At 39.2% G+C, this 20,642-nt stretch overlaps 2 protein-coding genes across 5 annotated transcripts in view; one reads left to right on the top strand and one right to left on the bottom strand.

Annotated features, from left to right (window-relative positions):
- Nucleotides 1–258: 258 nt before the first annotated feature.
- On the top strand, nucleotides 259–1,276 carry LOC131157877 (uncharacterized). Its single transcript, XM_058112310.1, has one exon. It carries the CDS (start codon nucleotides 338–340, stop codon nucleotides 1,067–1,069), a length of 732 nt encoding a protein of 243 aa, XP_057968293.1. The 5' UTR covers nucleotides 259–337; the 3' UTR covers nucleotides 1,070–1,276.
- An 814-nt stretch (nucleotides 1,277–2,090) lies between these two features.
- LOC131157878 (protein NUCLEAR FUSION DEFECTIVE 4-like) overlaps nucleotides 2,091–20,642 on the bottom strand; it is a 30,099-nt gene continuing 11,547 nt past the window's right edge. For 2 of the 4 annotated variants that reach the window (XM_058112314.1, XM_058112313.1), the window contains 2 exons: nucleotides 3,478–4,352; nucleotides 2,091–2,831 (listed from right to left, as the gene is read on the bottom strand). In XM_058112314.1, coding sequence (XP_057968297.1) covers nucleotides 2,354–2,831; nucleotides 3,478–4,118 — 1,119 coding nt within the window. In that variant the 5' untranslated portion in view covers nucleotides 4,119–4,352 and the 3' untranslated portion in view covers nucleotides 2,091–2,353. The remainder of the gene's footprint in view (nucleotides 2,832–3,477; nucleotides 4,353–20,642) is intronic. The other 2 variants (XM_058112312.1, XM_058112311.1) reach the window with 1 other exon arrangement.

Consider the following 20,642-nt stretch of genomic DNA (forward strand, 5'->3'; position numbering starts at 1 on the left):
AAATATGTGTGCATGTGCACAAGCGGGCGTGCACGCAAAGAAACAACAATTAGCGGGGACAACTAATTGACAATTTTATCCACAATATGAGTGACCATTAGAATCCAAGCACCTTACCCTACTCTCCATCTACTAGTCTCAATTCTTACATGCAATTTGCTATGGTCACCCTCCAACTATTTACAGCCATTCAAGTTTCATAAAAAGACAAAGCAGGGAAAGTATCTAAGAACCTAGCAACTTATCCACCACATTAACTCACAGTTCACCCCTTACCTACTTATATAACTCAAAGACCACATTCCATACAATCATCAAATATCAGAACCAGCCGGCCATGGAATGGTACTCCTGGCTATCTAAAACAAGCCTTGAGCCCTCACTTATCTACGAGTATGGCCTCACCTTCACTCGCAATGAGCTTCAAGAGGAGGATATAGCTTCCTTCAACCATGAACTGCTCCAGAGTATGGGAATCTCAGTGGCCAAACACAGGCTGGAGATTCTCAAGCTAGCAAGGAAGGAGCTTGGAGGGAACCCACATGCATTTTCCAGGCTTCTCTGGGCAATTAAGAAAACCAAGAGGCGTGTAACCAAGGGTATCGGCAGGTGGGTATCCCACAACGACACCTATAGTGTGGCCTTGCCGGAGCCAAGACCTTATCAACCTCAATGGAGTGGAGCATTGTCAAAGAAGCACATGAAATCAATGGAGCCTAGGCAAGACACACTGATGCTCACTAATAGGAGCTTAAAAATATCCAAAACTTCAGATGGAAGGGAGCAAGAGAGAATGGTGTCCACAAATAGGAGCCCAAAGGTGGCTGTGACAGTGGACGAAAGGGTAAAGGAGGGATCAATTGTCACCAATAGGAGCCCAAAAGTATCAAGTCCTCTGGATGGAAGAATACGAGAGAGGGCAATGCTCACAAGTAAAAGTCCAAAGGCATCTGGCCCGCTGAATGGTAGGATTTCAAGCCCAAAGGATTACAATGAGGGAGAGGCGGACAATGATGATGCGTTTGATTCAATATGGGCAACACTGTTTCAAGATATGAGGCCCAATTGAGATGTATCCCCTGTGGCTTACTAATGATCCTTATTAGGCAGACACTGAAGTTTCCAGGAGGTGTAAGCTTGGAAATTTGAAAATGTTAAAAGATGATTAGCAAGATGGTTTGTATGTTTATTAACACTTTAGTTTTATGTATATGATATATTGTGAAGATGGCCTAGTTTTGCAACTGATATATCATGATGACGGCCTGGTTCATTATATTCAGCATCAGGGTTCATTTGGTTTAGCAGTCATTATGCAGAAACTAAAACATCCATTCAGTTGTACAAAACAGTTTTCATTTTTCATTCAATTTTTTAAGAATGACAATGAAAAAAAAATTAAAAAAAATAAAAACACCAGCTCTATCAATTTTCCAACATTTAGCTAAAAGCTGGAAAACAATAAAAATAAAAATAAAAATAAAAATAAAAATAAAAAAAATTATTTTCCAACATCTCTATGCAAATGTAGTAAAACTGAAAAACAATAGGGCATTTTTGTAATTTTTTGAAAAAGTAGAAATGAAAAATAAAGTTGTTTTTCACAAGTGAACAGACCCCAGAGTATTTTTTAGTATCAACTTTCAAGTTTTGAGTTTCAAGTTTGAATATTCTACTTCTTGCATCCTTCCATTATATCATCTCAGAAGAGGATGGTATAAAACATCCATCATGTTCACCTGATTCTCTTTGATTCATTATATTTATGCTTTGCATGCTTGTCATTTCATAATAATAATGCCATGACTAAATAAGGAATTAATGGTTGCTTTCAGTTTTTGAAGAAAGATATGACTACTTGCACATCATTACTAGGATTAAAATTTTATTTTTGTATTAATTGATGAACTTTCAGAATGCCCATTTAATTAATTAACTTCGCAAAAATCTTTAATGCCCATTTTAGTTGTCAGGCTTGTATGACCCAGTACTTTATGCCACTCTTCCGCGCATTTAGATGCTATGAAATTACTTTTCTTTGTAGCATCTAGAGGTATTTAGCATTCAGTTGCTCAAGAATCACATTAGCATGCTCAGAAGTAGCAATGTTCGATCATATCATGCTCTTGATTGCTTAATCACGTACACTAATAAGGATATAAAGACAAGTCCCTGAATATCACAAGGAGGATAAAATGCAAAATAAGAGCCTAGTTAACTGTATGGTTGTATTGAATTCGCAGGTTCAAGGAACTTGAACTTACTAAAGCCGTAATAGCAATACTGTGGCATGCTCAAATAAAATGGAAAATCTAGGAGGATCTCAAGAGTCTCAAAATCCAATCTAATCATCTCAATTGTCTGGATTCTGTGGAAGCCAGAAGGAACCACCTGCATATAGCATTTGATATACGGGTTTTATTCTAATTGTAAGAACTATGCTCAAGATTGCACCCACAACACAAACACCAGCCAGGACCAGAAAGGTGAGCTGAAAGCAGTCTGGACCCAAGCAGGACACTTCTGAACCATACGGTTGCTGCCTTTCTGCTTCATTGTCATATACATATCCTGCAAGGAGGCCTGAGAAAAGGAGGGCACCAAGAGGGTTTCCTAGCAACATGAAATTGTAAAATATGCCAAAATGCTTCAAACCAAAAAGCTCAGAGGTGGTTGGGACCATAATGGAAAATTGAACCCCATAGCAAATCCCGAGTAATGCAGTCGCAGCATAAAGGGCACCATCAAAAGTGGAAGCGAACAGAAGATAGGTAATGATCATGATTACTTGAGTGCATGTCATCCAAATTGTCCGAGGGATTGCTTTTGATCTGCAAAGAATGGAATTCAACACCTACTAAAACTCATGGAATAGCAGCATGACATGGTTTGGGGTATTATACATGTGAGCGCTATCATGCTTCCCAAAGGTCTGCCTAGAAGAAACGAGGAAGAATTACAAGTAGCATGCACTAGAATGTATGGTATGTATATGAATTTCTTTCAGAATATGAACTACTTTTACCATGAGCGTTATCATGCTTCCTAAAGGTCTGCCTAGAAGAAATGAGGAAGAATTACAAGTAACATGCATGAGAATGTATGGTATCTATATGAATTTCTTTGAGAACACAAACTACTTTTACCATGAAATTTCCAGGAAATCTGTTGATGTAATTCTTAAGAAATGCAGGTACCCTCTCATGCACATAATTCCTCTCATGCTGTACCCTAGATATCCAATTATTCAAACATTTCTAACCATTCAATTGAACCTAAATTTTTCTTTTCACTGAATGCTTCAATTTAGGAGAAAGTTCATTGATTAGGAAGCTAAGAATTCTACGAAAATCCCAACAATTTAGACTGAAAAGCGTCTAGAATGATAAGAATCTGATTAAGCACCTATATGCAACAATTTAACTGCCTAAGGGATTAACCAACAAGGATATGTACTTACATAGTAGTGGTACTAACCTGACAAAATGTTCAGAAACAGAACCCCCACCAAGGGGGCCAATGAAATTACAAAAGCTGAAGAGAGACAAAAGGATTGTTGTGTCATGCATGCCTCCGGCGATCCCAATCTGGGCCAAGTTATTGAGAACAGTTACCCCAGTACCAACCCCAACAAAGTGTACAAGGAACAAAAGCCAGAAATCAGCCTTGACTAAAGCTTCACCAAACTTGAAATCCTCCCCTCTTCTGGGTCTCCTTTTCTTCTTCACTGCACCTTCTCCTTCAGCAAGAAGCATATCAATTTCCAACACATCATCTCTCTGGTGAAAGATCCCAAGGTTTCCTGTTGATGAAGATGTCGTCAACAATGGTTCTACTTTTTCCAAGCTCCCTTCTCCTTGAATCCTTGATTTGCTGGGATTCAGGCGGTATAATGTCATCTTTATTGGTATTGCAAGTGGAGCCATGAGCAGGAGAACCATTATACCAAGAAAACTATAGGAAATGGGAGCACTCAAAGAAAGCATGTCATTCAATATTGTAGTTGTGAGGAGATATAAGCCAAGCACAACACTGGCAGTTTGGATAAATAAAAAATGGCCATGCTCTGCAGAGCTTTCCCCAGAGGCTGGAATACAAGGCCTAACAAAATACATCATGATGAAGCAGAGTAAAGGAAGCCCAAGCGCAAGGAACACCAAGAGCTTAGAAGAGGAATTATGAAGTACTACACTGTAAATTTAAGTGTATACTGCAGCACCGAGCCCCCCATAAGCCTTGAGAATACCTGCAACAGTGCCACGACTGAGAGGGAAGTTTCTCATATTGGTAACAAGCACTCCCATACTGAACCAAGCACTACTATTTGTAGCAACACAAAGTGCAAACCATAACTGCAGTATCATTATTGAAAGTAGTAATTGTCAATTGGAAGTTTTCTCGTGAATATAGAAGAATAATTATATTGACCTGAAACACACATTATATGATATATATCTCGCCCTCAATATAACATGCCAAATAAAAGTCGTACGTAATCATAGAACTAACAGGAAACTACTGAATTTCCAAAATATGCATAGAACATCCATTGGTCATACAAGTTCACTGCACTCAAGATATAAAGCATAACTGAGGGGCATGTTTTGCCAGCGAGGCTTTCCATGCATAATAGAAGCGAACAAATGAGTATGAATAACAGATTTATCAATTAATTATAGCTTGAAGAACTGTCCTTTTAGCTAGAAGATGAAGTGGAATTATCCACTTCAAAGGATGGATAATTAGACATAGTCCATAACGAAAGAAGGATCCAGGAAGGAACTTTTTCACCTAAATCTGATGAAGAAGATAAAGAAAAAGAGCGAGGAACAGAGACCGACAAATAGAAGCCTCTGCTATCCTTCCATGAAAACCAATTAAATGTTCGGGGGAAAAGATTTTTTCCAGAAGGGAACTTTTTGATCATTGGCGCAAAAATAAAAAATATGTATTTAAAAAGAACAAAAAAAATTTATTTTGGCGCCATTTTTTTGGCATTATCAGTAATTTCAGGAATTTGTCCGCGTGGCAACAGACACTCCTTGAGACGAACAATGGCATCACTGTTTCGACATGCACAAAACCATCATTTAATGAAGAGATTTTATATCATTTCACGACTATTTTCTCAAGATTTTTTCTAGGGGTTCCCAGGATCTTGTGTACAACCGATGCATCTTTATCTACGTCCTAATGAAGCACTCTTCTTACCTGCAAGTCAAAGAATTGATAGCCTAAGGATTCACTTGCAGAACATTGCAGGTGAAAATATTGCCTCAATTTTGAAAGTGTGAGGCTCAAAGCTATCTCTGGCTACTGCATTCTGAAACATGAGCTGAAGAAATGATGAGATAATCCTATGAGTTTGCAAATCACAGATGAAGAAACAAACAGTGTCAGCAAAGCGGACTATGGGCTATGTAAGTTGTTCAAATGATGTAATGATTATCAATTACTCAGTCATCCTCCTAGATGCCCCACTTTAGTTGAGTTCAAAGGGCTTAATTTTTGACATAAGGTTCCTGAAGTGACATGGACCTCCCTCGAGTCGCTGTACCAAATGATACACAACTATCCTCCAATGCCTTCAGGCATTAAAAGCATTTATTATCAGCTATGCCTCTCATCATTACAAAACTCATTTGACTATAATTAGAAGTATCAAGAGATAACTCTAAAAGAAGCAAGAAGACTTTAAGTGCTAAAATTAATGCTAATCAAATTGTTGTATATGTGGCTCATATGTTGAGTGGAATGCATGTACAAAGAGAAAACATGGTTGAAAACAGAGTTGCTGGCTTCCAGGACTAAACCATCAATGGTTTACCTAAAACCGTTGACGGTTTTGTCAGGTTCAGAAGAAACAGTCGACTGTTATGCAGTGTTATATCGACTGTTTGTTCTCGACTTTAAACTATCGGCACTATGATTGAAACCGTTAACGGTTTTGCTCGGTTACACAGCGCTGGTTTTCAAATTTTGAATTGGGAAGTTGTATAAGTTGGGTTTTAGGAGGAAAACCTCCAAGAGGGTTATCTATACATGTTGTATGATGTAACTCAATGTATTTTGATAGAAGATAGTGAAAAATCGCTGCCATTTGCTCCCGTGGATGTAGGCATTGCCGAACCACGTAATTCTTCGCGTCATTATTTTATTGCTTTCATATAATATGTGTGATTGTGTTTTCTGTACATTTCACTGTTAGTTGCTGCGTTGTAAAATCGTTTGTTTCCGCTACGCATTAATTTGCACAAAAAATTGGTATCAGAGCATTAGGTTATAATGGCTTTAGGAATTCTTCTGCAAAGTTTGATGTTGTTAAGTTTGACTCGTACAGCAGATTAGCAATCCACTACTTTAGGCCGCTCAGCCATCATTCCCAATTGAAAAGGTAACGGGAAACTTCGGACTATGGCAAAGAAGGGTTAAAGATCTGTTAGTGCAGCAAGGTATGCTGAAGGCATTATACGAAGGTCAACAGAAAGGCATGGATGAAACAAGTTGGAAGGAATTGAAAGCAAAGGTTGTGGCGACTATCAGACTTTGTCTAACCGATGACGTGTTGTATCTTGTCATGGATGAGGATGTTGAAATATTTTCTGAACTAATCGATTTTATGGGTTTTCAAAATCTTCCATTTATGTATTTTCTAAAGCATTTATGTGGAGCATTTAATGCTATGTGGGTTTGTCCCACATTGGAAAGAGTGAAAAAGGAAAAGTCATTAATAAATGATTATGTGGAAAATTCTCTTAAAATTAGTTAAGAGATAGTGTTAGTGTGTATTCTAATGCACCCTAGGATGGTGCTTCACACCGTCTGCACATGCACACGCACACGCGCGTGGCGTGGGCTGTAGTGGCGCATTTAGTTAGCGCACAAGCATTTAGCACTTGCACGCTTGCATCGTTACGAGATCGTGATCATTGATCATGATCAAATGGCTTAAAATTAATTTTATATTTTTTATAAAATCAAGTGGTGCGATCTGAACCGTATAAATAATCTAACGGTCAGATTTTAATATGGCAAGTTTAAATTTGAACAGATGTAACTGTTGGGAATAGGCATAATTATGTCTATTTAAAGACAGAATTAATTCCAAGAATCCTACAAAATATTCAATCATTCTCTCCTTCTCTTTCTCTCATAAGGCTTTCACAAACCATATTTTCTTCAATTCTGGGTTCTGTTTTCTGCAGAAACAGAATTCCAAAAATTTGTTCAAATTCTTCTAAGGGTGCTTGTGATCAATTTTTCGTTTGAGTATAACGCAAACTGATATTAGATTATATTCTAGGATTCATTGTATCATGGAAACGTATTTGTTGACTCAATACACACCGATCTAGTGGGGGCAAATAATGTTTTAAAGAAAACGACATTGTAACGTGTCTTGAAGCGTTTTCTATTCTGCAGCATTTTCTCTATTTGTGATTTAAAAATCTTAAAACGTTATTTCAAAATGGTTGGTTCTTCAACCTTGAGGGAATTTGCTACAGATTTTGTCAAATTTGAACAATTTGATGGAAGCAATTTCAGGCGCTGACAGAAAAAGATACACTTTCTTCTTGCAGGTCGCAAAGTGGTGTATGTTCTTACCACCCCCAAACCTGCTGTGAATGAGAATGAGACTTTGGCTCAAGGATGTGCAAGGCTAAAATGAGAACAAGATGATTATATATGCGAAGGCCACATTTGCAATTCAATGTTAGACAATTTGTTCGATCTGTATCAAAATATGGCTACTGCAAAAGAGTTGTAGGATGCACTTGAGGCTAAGTATTTCACAAATGATGCGACTAGTAAGAAATTTCTGACCGAAAAATTTTTCAATTATACCAAGCTTGATAGTAGGCTTGTTGTAGAGCAGTTTCATGAAATTATGCATATCCTTAACCAGTTTAATCAACATAATATGAAAATGGATGAATGCATTTTTGTTTCGTCTATTATTGATAAGTTACCTCCATCCTAGAAAGATGTTAGAAAATCTTTGAAGCATAAAAGGATGATATGTCTCTTGAACAATTGGGCCAGCATTTCCAAGTTAAGGAAGTGTTTAGGCAAAACCAAAAAGTGCAGAAGAGCATACATCCAAAATGCATATGATGGAAGAAGGAGGCAGTTCTAAACAACCCCAACATCCCAAGAAAGGGAATCTAAAGAGGAAGTTCAATTTTGTCAAGAATCAAAATAAGAAAAATAAAGGTTCATACTTCCATTGTGGAAAACCTCGACACTACAAAAATGAGTGTTGTCTTATTAAGAAAAAGCAAGATGGGACAAACTCTAACAAGTTTGTGGCTATGATTTCTAAAATCAATGTTGTTGAAGATGACTGTGCATGGTGGATTGACTCAGGTGCAACAAGCAACGTTTGCAAAGACAATAGTTCATTCTCAAAATATGAACTAGTGGAAAATGGCAATGTTCTCTACATGGGAAATTCGTCCACTGCTGCAATCAAAGGCAAAGGAGATGTCATTTTTAAATTTACTTCTAGAAAAAGTTTAACTCTCACTGATGTATGCCATGTACCAGAAATCAGAAAGAATTTAGTTTCTAGAAGCCTACTTAATAAGTTTGGCTTTAAGTTAGTGTTTGAATCTGACAAATTTGTACTCTCTAAGGGTGGAGTCTTTGTGGGAAAAGGCTATATGTATGAGAGTATGTTTAAGTTTAATATCAATAAAGTGAATGTTTATGTTTATATTGTTGATTCACTCTCTTTATGGCATAATCATTTAGGACATTAATACTACAAAATTGCATGATATGGCTAGTATGGAATTAATTCCTAGATATGTAAATGACATGGATGATAAGTGCAGTGTATGTATTAAAACCAAAATAACCAAAAACCTTTTCCTGACAAAACTGCTAGAATTTCTTCTTTACTTCAATTGGTGCATAGTGATGTATGTGACTTGCATGGTACACCTACCATAGGAGGCAAAAAATATTTTGTAACATTTATAGATGATTTTTCTAGATTCTGTTATGTTTATCTTATGCACACTAAAGATGAAGTAATTGATAAATTTAAGGTTTATAAGGCATAAGTTGAAAACCAATGTGACACTAAGATAAAGTATCTTAGATCGGATAGAGGAGTTGAATATCACTTCCCCACGTATTGTGAATCAATAGGTTTGATACATGAAATTTCTGCAGCATATACTCCACAACAAAATGGAGTGGCAAATAGGAAAAACTGAACATTGGTTGAAATAGTCAATGCCATGATGTCAAATGACTAAGTAGTGGTTATTGGGGTGAAGCCTTACTAACTGCTTGTCATATATTAAACATAGTTCCTGTTAAGATGACTAAGACTTCTCCATATGAGTTGTGGAAGAAAAGAAGGCCTAATTTAAAATATATTAAGATTTGGGGCTGTAGAGCAATTGTAAGACTTCTTGAACCTAAGATAAGGAAATTAGATGAGCGAGGAATAGAATGTGTATTCCTTGGCTATGCTGAACATAGCAAAGCTTACAGATTCTTGGTAATTGAACCAAATGATTCTATAAGAGTTAATTTAGTGATAGAATCCAGAGACGCTGAATTCTATGAAAATAAGTTCACTTTCATACAAAAAGTTAGTGATCAAAATAAATCCATGGAGACTTTGAAACCACTTCATACTAGTAGTGAACCTTCTGAACCTAGTGAACCTAGGAGGAGTAAGAGGAGGAGAGCAACAAAGTCTTTTGGACAAGACTTCATAATTTACCTAGTAGAAGGTACTAGAGAATCACTCTCTAGACAAACTATAATTTCACCAAGTGTGGAATCCTCTTACTTATGGAGAGGCAATGAAGTCTCAAGATTCTGCATTCTAGAAAGAAGCTATAAACAATGAAAGGGATTCTATCATGGGTAATAAAACCTGGAAATTGGTTGATTTACCTCCTGGTTCAAAACCAATAGGTTGTAAATGGATCTTCAAAAAGAAAATGAAGGTAGACAGAACAATTGAAAAATTCAAGGCAAAGTTAAGGCTTTACACAAAAGGAAGGCATAGACTACTTTGATACTTATGCTCCAATTGCTAGCATTGCAACTATAAGAGACTTGCTTGCTTTAGCTTCCATCTACAAGTTCGAAATCCATCAAATGGATGTAAAAACTGCATTCTTGAATGGAGAATTGGATGAAGAAATATACATGGAACAACCTGAAGGCTTTATTATGCCTGGAAATGAATCTGAAGTATGTAAGTTGGTTAAGTCTCTTTATGGACTTAAACAAGCCCCAAAACAGTGGCATGAAAAATTTGACCAAGTTATACTTTCTTACAGCTTTAGAATACATGAATTTGATAAATGTGTATATAGTAAGTTCAATAGAAATAAAGGTGTAATTATCTGCTTATATGTTGATGATATGTTAATTTTTGGTACTGATATTGAAAGTGTTGAAAGCGCTAAGAAACTGTTGTCATCTAATTTTGATATGAAAGATATGGGTAATGCAGATGTGATTTTGGGTATTAGAATAATTAGAAACAATGATAAATTGATTCCCACCAATCACACTATATTGAAAAGATACTGAAAAAATTTAATCACTATGGCTGCAAATCTGTTAGCACACTTTTGATGCAAATTTGAAATTATATCCTAACACTTCCATCAGGGTAGTGTTGGGATTGGTGGTGCATTACGATATGCATTTGGAGCAAATTGACATAAAGACAGCGTTTCTTTATGGTGATTTGGAGGAGCTGATTTACATAGTACAGCCAGAAGGGTTTAGTCAACCTAAACAGAAGCATTTGGTTTGTAAACTGAGAAAGTCACTTTACGAGCTGAAGCAGTCTCCGAGGCAATGATACAAACATTTTGACTCCTACATGATCCGGATAGGCTACAGGAGGTATGAGTATGATAGCAGCGTGTATGTGAAGAGTCTTGAGGATTGTTCTCTCATTTTCTAGTTGCTTTATGTTGATGACATGTTGATTGCTACGAAGGAAATGATTGGTAAATCAGTTGAAGACTCTGTTGAGTAAAGAATTTGACATAAAGATTTGGGTGCGGCAAAGAAGATTCTTGGGATGGAGATTCGCAAGGTCAAAACTGCAGGGAAATTGTGGTTATCTCAAAGTAGCTATGTGAAGAAGGTGTTGGAGAGGTTTAGCATGGCTAATGCAAAATCGATAAGTACACCGTTAGCGACTCATTTTAAATTGTGTACCACTCAGTGTCCAAGGACAGATGATGATATCCATGACATGTCAAAGGTCCCCTATGCTATGTCACGAGCTAAGCTTGTTCAGGGCATTATGCTTGCCTGTGACCGCTTGCCTCGTGTGTTTGGGATGGGTTTCCATCATGTAAATACTAGTGTAGAGTTATTTTTCAGTATTTATTTCATTGTATGCCAAATAAGGCAATATGACTCCTCTGTCACTTTGATGTTTCCTAGCACACAATGTCAACGGAGGTGTTGTTAATGAATTACGTTTGCTTCAATATTTACTGCTTGCTTGTCACGACTTTCATGATTGATTATTGTTTCCACTGCTATTTAAATGAATGCTAATGAAAGTACTTTGTGGATGAATGTTGGTAAACGATAGGCTGGCCAGTTAAGCAAGAGTGCTTTAGCTAGCGCCGCACAGCCCTTCACAAGGGTGTGAAAATAGTAGGACCCTGACACTTGGTATCAGAGCCAAGGCTCAGTTGCTATGAGAATTCAGTTACCTTCGTTGTGGGATTTGGGAAGCTTTGGTAAGTGACCATGGCACCAAACAATGCTGAAAGAATCAATGCACTGGAAGCACAAGTTGAAGAAACAACCAACAATATGGCCAACGAGATGGCCCAATTGAGTGACTTGTTGATGAAGTGATGGGATCACACTAGCATCAAGCAAGTTTGACAAGTGAAATGTCAAAGGACTTTCACCACACTGTGGAAACTTTGCAGGCTCGGATGGCTGATCTAGATGTAAAGGTGAATCTGATGGTTCTTGCTATGGGGAACTCCAACACTTTGGGAGTTAGCAAGACTAAGGTACCGGAACCTAGGACGTATGGGGGTGTTCGTGATGCCAAGGAGTTAGAGAATTTCTTGTTTGATATGAAACAATATTTTCGCGATGTGAGGATGGCCTTAGAATAGGTGAAAGTGGATATTGCAACCATGTACTTAGTTGGTGACGCCAAACTATGGTGGTGTGCTAAGTATAATGACATTGAAAATAGAAATTGTGTAATTGATAGTTGGACAGACTTGAAGAGAGAGCTCAAGGCCCAATTCTTTCCTGAGAATGTTGAGTATAATGCAAGGAAAAAGCTGAGAGGCCTCAAGCATACTGGACCAATCAGGGAATACGTGAAACAATTTTCTGCTTTGATGTTGGATATCAAGGATATGTCGGAGAATGACAAGTTGTTCTATTTTCTAGAGGGGATGAAACCGTGGGCAAGAACTGAACTTCGTAGACAAAAAGTTCAAGACTTGTTTATTGCACAAGCTGCTGCAGAACGCTTTACTGACTACGCTGGGGAGAATACCGCTTCGTCTAAAGGGTTTGACGGAGAGGGAAACAATGGAAAGTCTTTCAAGAAAGGCAAACCCAAAAGTGGGGGAGCCGACTATAAAGCATCAACCTCAAAGGAAGCTTTGTCATCTCGAGAGTTCAACACACCCAAGGGAAAGGGTAAACTTGAGTGTTACTTGTGTCGAGGTCCTCATAGAGTTTTTGAGTGCCCTCACAAAGCAACACTTAATGCTTTATAGGCTTCCACTGCAGAACAGGCAGTGGAAGACGATGGGGAAAAGGATTAGACCCCAAGGATGGGTGCAACGCGGCAAGTGAGCGCATTGGAAAAGCAGGCTAAAGCCCCAAATGTTACACGAGCCAGAGGGTTAATGTTTGTGGACTTGAGTATCAATGGGAAGAGTACCCGCGCTTTGGTGGATACCGAGGCTACCCATAACTTTGTTTCACAACAGAAAGTTTGGAGACTCAACTTATCCTTAGAGAATGATACAGGATGCATGAAAGCAGTTAATTTTGTAGCCCAGCCTACTCTTGGAGTAGCCAAGCAAGTTACTATGAAGCTTGAGCAGTGGGAAGGTCATGTGAATTTCACAGCGGTGCCATTGGATGACTTTCTAGTCATTTTGGGAATGGAGTTCCTAAGGGGGACGAAGGCAGTGCTGATGCCTTCGACTGGTTCCCTACGTCTAATGGGAGATCACCCGTGCATGGTGCAAGTTGTTGTAAGGAAAGGAGACAATGGGAAGTTCCTTTCAGCCATGCAACTCAAGAAGGGTTTGAGAAAGGAAGAGCAGACATATCTAGCCACAGTGGTGGTAGATGAAGATGTACGCCAAGAGCTGGAGACCATCCAAGCGGTGTTGGATGAGTACAAGGAGGTGATGCCGAATAAGTTGCCTCACAAATTACCTCCACTACGGGGTGTGGAACATGAGATCGAGCTGTTTCCAGGAGTGAAACCACCTGCAAAAGGGCCATATCGGATGGCGCCTCCAGAGTTAGCAAAATTGAGGAAGCAACTTGATGAGTTATTGGAAGCAGGATATATTCGCCCTTCCAAAGCACCATTCGGAGCACCGGTGTTGTTTTAAAAGAAACATGATGGGAGCCTGCGGATGTGTGTAGACTACTGCGCGCTCAACAAGGTGATAGTGCGCAACAAGTATCCTATTCGGTTGATTGCTGATTTATTGGATCAATTGAGTCATGCCAAGTACTTTACTAAACTTGACTTGAGGTCAAGCTACTATCAGGTGAGGATTGCTAATGGGGATGAGCCAAAGACTACTTGTGTGACACGGTATGGGGCATATGAATTCTTGGTAATGCCATTCGGGTTGATGAATGCGCCTGCAACATTATGTACCTTGATGAACCATGTTTTTCGTGAGTACCTTGACAAGTTTGTCGTGGTGTACCTGGATGATATTGTTGTCTACAGTTCCACTCTAGAGGAACATAAAGAGCATCTACGGAAGGTGTTCGACAGGCTGAAGGGGAACAGTCTGTATGTGAAGAAAGAGAAGTACTCTTTCGCTCAGCAGAGCATCAAATTCCTTAGTTGATCCCAACGACAGTGAAGGAGTTGCGTTCCTTTCTTGGCCTTGCCAACTAGTACAAGAAGTTCGTAAAGGGGTATTCACAGAGAACGGCTCCTATGATAGAACTACTGAAGAAGGGTCAGGGGTGCAATTGGACAGAGGAATGCCAGGGAGCCTTTGATGACTTGAAGGATGCCATGATGAGAGATCCGGTACTTGCTCTTCCGAATGTCATGAAACCCTTTGAGGTACAAACAGATGCATTAGACTTCGCCCTTTGAGAAGTCTTGTTACAAGAGGGGCATCCTGTTGCGTACGAAAGCCATAAGCTTAGTGAAGCAGAGCGGAAGTACACAGCTCAAGAGAGGAGATGCTAGCGGTGATGGAAAATGGATTGCTAATGACCTATGGTAACCGACTCTTTGTGCCACAAGCTGGTGATCTGAGGAAGACATTGTTGAAGGAATGTCATGATACCATGTTGGTCGGACATCCAAGATGGCAGCACACTTTGGCCTTACTGAAGCAGAGGTACTATTGGCCGCACATGAGTGATGATGTGGTTGATTATACTCAAACTTGTCTCACTTGCCAACAAGACAAGGTGGAGAGGAGGAAAATTGCAAGGCTGTTGGAGCCCCTACCAATACCGTCCAAACCGTGGGAAAGTGTCTCATAGGACTTCATCACCAACCTACCCAGAGTGGGAGATGCACGGTCTATACTTGTTATTATAGACAGGTTTTCGAAGTATGGTACATTCATAGCCACACCAAAGTACTGTTTGGCAGAGGAAACAGCACAGTTGTTTTTCAAGAATATTGTACAATATTGGGGTGTTCCCCAAGACATTGTTAGTGACCAAGACTCAAGATTCAACGGCAACTTCTGGACAGAACTTTTCAGAATCCTCAGTTCACAACTTGAAATCTCTTTTAAGTTATCACCCACAAACAAATGGACAGACGGAGAGATTCAATGGGCTACTAGAAGAGTACTTGCGCCATTTCGTCAATGCCAACCAGAAGAATTGAGTGCAACTACTTGATGTGGCTCAGTTCTGTTTCAATGCCCAAAAGAGCTCAACAACCAACAAAAGCCCTTTTAAGCTTGTTACAGGCCAGGAGTCGTTGTTACCTCACATAGTGGATGAGCCATACAGAGGAAAGAGTCCTAGGGCATACATCTTCACCAGAGAATGGAGACAAAATGCTGAGATTGCCTGAGCCTACTTGGAAAAAGCTACTTAGCGTATGAAGAAGTGGGCAAATCAGGGGAGAAGACCGCAGCACTTCAATGTAGGTGACTTGGTGCTTGTCAAGCTCAATCCAGAACAGGTCAGCTCACTACGAGGACAAGATAGGAGACTACTTCGCAAATATGAAGAACCAGTCCCCATCTTGGCCAAAGTCAGGAAGGTCTCCTACAAAATCGACCCTCCAACTTGGATGAAAGTGCATCCTATGTTTCACGTCAGTTGCCTCAAGCCGTACAACGCCGACACCGACGATCCGAGCAGAAGTCAGTCAACCAGAGCAGAAGTGAGTACAGTTCAACCTAACAAACGTGAAGTTGAAGATATCCTTGTAGATAGAGAGTTTATATCCACAAGGAAGAAGCGGCAAAAGTTCTTAGTAAAGCGGAAAGGCCTTGGTGATGAAGAAATTAGCTGGGTTTCTGCGAAAGATATGCAACCGTTTGTGGACAAAGTTGAAGTGTACCTAGAGTAAAGTCTACGAGGACATCGACTGCATAAGTGGGGGAGAATGTCACGAGCTAAGCTTGTCCAAGGCATTATACTTGCCTGTGATAGCTTGCCTCGTGTGTTTGGGATGGGTTTCCATCATGTAAATACTAGTGTAGGGTCATTTTCCAGTATTTAATTCATTGTATGCCAAATAAGGCAGTATGACTCCTTGGTCACTTTGATGTTTCCTAGTGCCAGAGTGAGAATAGCCTAGAAAGCTCTTTAGGGAAGGGTGAGTGTTCATCAGTCATTATAAAACTCACTAGCTTTTGTCAACGTGTTTAGCCTACTTGCCTCCCTTGCTAAGCATACAATGTCAACAAAGGTGTTGTTAATGAATTATGTTTGCTTCAATTTTTATTGCTTGCTTTCCACGACTTTCATGAATTGATTACTGTTTCTGCTGCTATTTGAATGCATGCTAATGAAAGTGCTTTGTGGATGAATGTTGGTAAACGATAGGCTGGCTAGTTAAGCAAGAGTGCTTTAGCTAGAGCCGCACGGCTCTTCACAAGGGTGTGAAAATAGTCGGACCATGACACTAGTGCAGTAGGATGTTTAATATATGCTATGGTATGTACAAGACCAAATCTAGCACAAGCTGTCAGCGTGGTAAATAAGTTTCTTTCAAATCCGAGTAGACAGCATTGGGATGTCGTCAAATGGATTTTCATATACTTACGAGGTACTTCTCACTATGGCATCATGTTTGGTAGGCAACAGAGTGATCCGTCAGTTGTGGGATATGTGGATGCAAATTATGCAAAGGATCTAGATGACAAGAGGTCTACAACAGGATATGTGTTCACCCTTGTGGAAGGGTCTATTTGTTGGAGGTCCATGGTACAATTCTGGTTGCATTATCAACAACTGAGTCGGAGTACATGGCAGTCGCCAAAGCTACCAAGGAAGCGTTGTGGCTTACAGGATTAGTCAAGAAGTTGGGTATATAGCAAGGTGGAGTCTAGCTGTGTTGTAACAGTCAGAGTGTTATCTATTTGGTGAAGAACCAAGCACGTAGATGTGAGGTTTCATAGGATCCAAGAGTTGGTTTCTTTAGGTGAACTTATGCGTGAGAAAGTTCACACTTCTGAGAATGTAGCTGATGTTTTAACAAAGCCTATTACAACAAATAAGTTCAAGCATTGCTTGGACTTACTTAATGTCTCCAATTGCTAGACGGAAGGCGGTCCCAACCTATTGTCCCAGGTGGAGCAGCGGGTTATGTTTTCAATTTTCTACTAAGGGGTGTATATTTGTCAAGGTGCAGATTGTTGTAATATGTGACTCATATGTTGAGTGGAATGCATGTACAAAGAGAAAACATGGATGAAAACAGAGTTGCTGACTTGCAAGACTAAACCGACGATGGTTTTATTAGGTTCAAAAGAAACAGTCGACTATTATGCAGTGTTATATCGACTGTTTGGTCTTGGCTTTAAACCATAGATGATTTTGCTTAGTTACTAATTATGCGTCAAAAGTGCATAATTAGGCATTTAAAATTATTAATTAAAGATTATGATTTTAATTAAATGCTTAATTATATTCAGTATTTCAACATTGAGCTCAAATTAAATGCGGATTTTTATACTTAATTATTGTAGGGTTGTCTTGGACAATTAAAGGAGAATCAAGGAAAAGAAAAGAAGAAGAAAAAAAGATAAATATATTGTGAAGCCTTGCAAAATCAAGTGAAGACATGGGCTTGGAGGGCAGCACGGGCGTATGGGCTTCATGCTAGGTTGGATCTTCACCAGTGGAGGCAGCAAGTGAGAAGCAAATGAAAAAAAAAAAAGGGAAGAGATTAGTGGGCCGAGTCTTTGATATGACCCGGCCATGCAAGGGAAACAAAGGGGGCTTGGGAGGAGTGTGTAGGCGCTGGGAAAAGGGGCAGCCCGTGAGGCTTGGTTGCATGCGCTGAAGCAAACCCAAAGGCAGCAGGTGAGCTAGAAGGATGGAAAGATAAAGAAAAAAAAAAAGAAGGGAGCTGGCGGTGTGGTGTGTGTGTGCTGGCCGCGTGAGGCGCTGGCAGCTTGGGGAAAAGAAAGGCTAGAAAAAAAAGGGGTTTTAGCTAGGGTTTTAAGAGGACTTTTGGGGGCCTGCTGTTGAGGACCTGAGGAGCTGCGCCGCGGGAGGCCCGAGCCCTTGCTGTGCGTGGAGACCCGAGCAGCTGCTTCTCTCTTCTCTCCAGCTCATATTTCCACCACTCCATTGATCTCTCTCTCTCTCTCTCTCCTTGGGTTGTTTTAACATTGTTAAGTTATTTTATTTTATTGCTAAGCTTTTAGTTTGCTTCATTTAAAGCTGGGATTAACATTTGTTTAATAGAACTTATTTAGATTAAGTGTCATTTATTAGATTAATGTTTGTTTAGCCTCTCTTTCTCTCCAATTTAAACATTTGCTTAGATTATTTAAGTGGTTAGATTCAGTTTATTCTTCTTGTAGTTGATTGAATTTAAATTCTATTGGATTATTTATATTATTAAGCTCAGTTTATTTATTTTATTCCAAGGTCATTGTAGGGGTTGATACTTTTTGGACATTTTTATTCTTGTGTTTACCTTGTCATTATTATATTGAAGTTAAGTATTTGATTAGGAGTTTATAGTTGTTGGACATTTTTTATTAGTCTAAATTTGGTCATTTTTTTATTTAGGAAATGTTTGACTCTTTCTATTGTTGGGTTTAGTTTATTCATTTGGTCTGGTTTTATTCATCGTTTAGCTTAATTTATTTTCATTTAGTTGAGTCATTGTTAGGTTCGGTTTATTCATTACTCTTAGGTCTTTGTGGAGTCTGATTTTAGCTATCCTTGTTTTACTATTTGAATATTTAATTAGTGAGTGTTTGGTTGGTTTGCATGCTAGGTTCATAGTTTAGGTTTTGCGTCATTTCAATTCTATCACAAACTTCCAAAAAATCCCAAGATTTCGAATTTGAACCATGTAAAATAAAATTTGTTTTCTTATTTTCTTTGTCTATTTCACGCTAGTTTAGAACTAATCTGCATTCCCTGTGGAGACGATCTGGCCTATTTGGGCTAATTATTACACGACGTAACTCCTATACTTGGGATAGTCTTAGTGCTACTCATTTTTAGAAGTGAGTCAGTTACACAGCACTGGTTTTCGAATTTTGAATTGGAAAGTTGTATAGGTTGGGTTTCGAGGGGAAAACCTCTGGGAGGGTTATATATACATGTTGTATGATGTAACTCAATGTCTTTTGACAAAAAATAGAGAAAAATTACTGCCGTTTGCTCCCGTGGATGTAGGCATTGCTGAACCACGTAATTCTTCATGTCATTGTTTTATTGCTTTCATTTAATTTGTATGATTGTGTTTTCTGTATATTCCACCGTTGGTTCCTATGTTGTAAAATCGTTTGTTCCGCTGCACATTAATTTGCACAATACAAATGTTATTCTAGAAATCGGAATATTTCTGCACAAGGCTAAAGATCTAATAGCTCAAAATGAATGAAGTGCAGAGGTAAAGTGAGTTCAAGCATTAGGTTCTAATGATTCATGAAAGAGATGCCATTCTTACACCATTCAAATAGATGCAAAATCTAAACGGTCACTAAGTGTTAGTGCCAAGGGAGTTTTTATGGGAGGTTGATACACATGGCTAAAGACCAACTTGACCCAAAAGCTAAGCCTATTAGATCTTGAGTCCAACCATGTATATAAGCACCCATTTTCACTCTATTTTTGTAATGTAGGACAAACTCATGAAGTGGAATTCTCAGCAATTTCCCCCTCACTTGTGAGTTCCAACCACTCCCCCCTTGAACGAAACATTCTTGATCATTTAGTGCACTTGATTCAACGCCTCCCCCTTGAACGGAAACCGTCTCCCTTGTGAGAGTAAGCCCAATTCTCCAACAATTGCTTAAGTGGGTCTTACCCCCGTGCCTTGCATGCCCCAGACTGCATTTCACGTGTCTTTAAACAATCTTCCCTCCTACATCCTAACCCAGGTCGGATCCATCTATCTCTAAATGATCCTTATTGGCCTTAGTCACACATTTGGTTCCTCCAACTGTTAGCACGTCAGGAGAATTAACTTCACACATCTCAACTTTATGATGACGCTCACCCAGAGTTATGAACCCTCAGCTCTGATACCACTTGTTAGCATGAGGGAGCCTTCATAGGAGCTTGATACACATGGATGAACACCAACTTGACCCAAAAGTTTAAACCTATTGGATCTTGAGTCCAACCATGTATATAAGTACCTATTTTCACTCTATTTTTCAAATGTGGGACAAACTCATAAGTGAAATTCTCAATACTAAGTGATATTAGATCATTACTTTCACCCATAGAAAGAAAGATATTTTAATTCAACAGACTGGACTAAATCATAGTTACCTGGGTTGTGGCCCCCTCGAGGCACAAGAACCACAATCAAGATTGCAAGTAACAATTTGAGGGTCAATGGCATCCCCAATTGATGGGGGTCTGCACCCATATTTGTGAACCATTTCCAAATAAAAATAGCATGAAAATATTATGAAACCTCAAAAGCAATAGGAAGGAAAATTGCAAACATTTGTTGAAGTTCAGGTTGGAGCTGCGGTAACCTTCAGACAGATGGTAGACGCTGCCACAAAATTGCTGCTGCGAAGCCAGCGACAGTGAGAGAAGATGGATATGAAGCCTGCAACAATGAGAGAAGAGGGTTCCTGATGCTGCAAAGCCTGAGATGGTGAGAGAAGAGTGCGACGCCTGCAATGGTGAGAGAAGAAGGCTTGTGCTGCTATGTGGTTGGATTCAAACACGGAGAGAGAGAGAGAGAGAGAGAGAGAGAGAGAGAGAGA

The sequence above is a fragment of the Malania oleifera genome, chromosome 6, assembly GCF_029873635.1.
Source record: "Malania oleifera isolate guangnan ecotype guangnan chromosome 6, ASM2987363v1, whole genome shotgun sequence".
NCBI classification, from domain to species: domain Eukaryota; kingdom Viridiplantae; phylum Streptophyta; class Magnoliopsida; order Santalales; family Ximeniaceae; genus Malania; species Malania oleifera.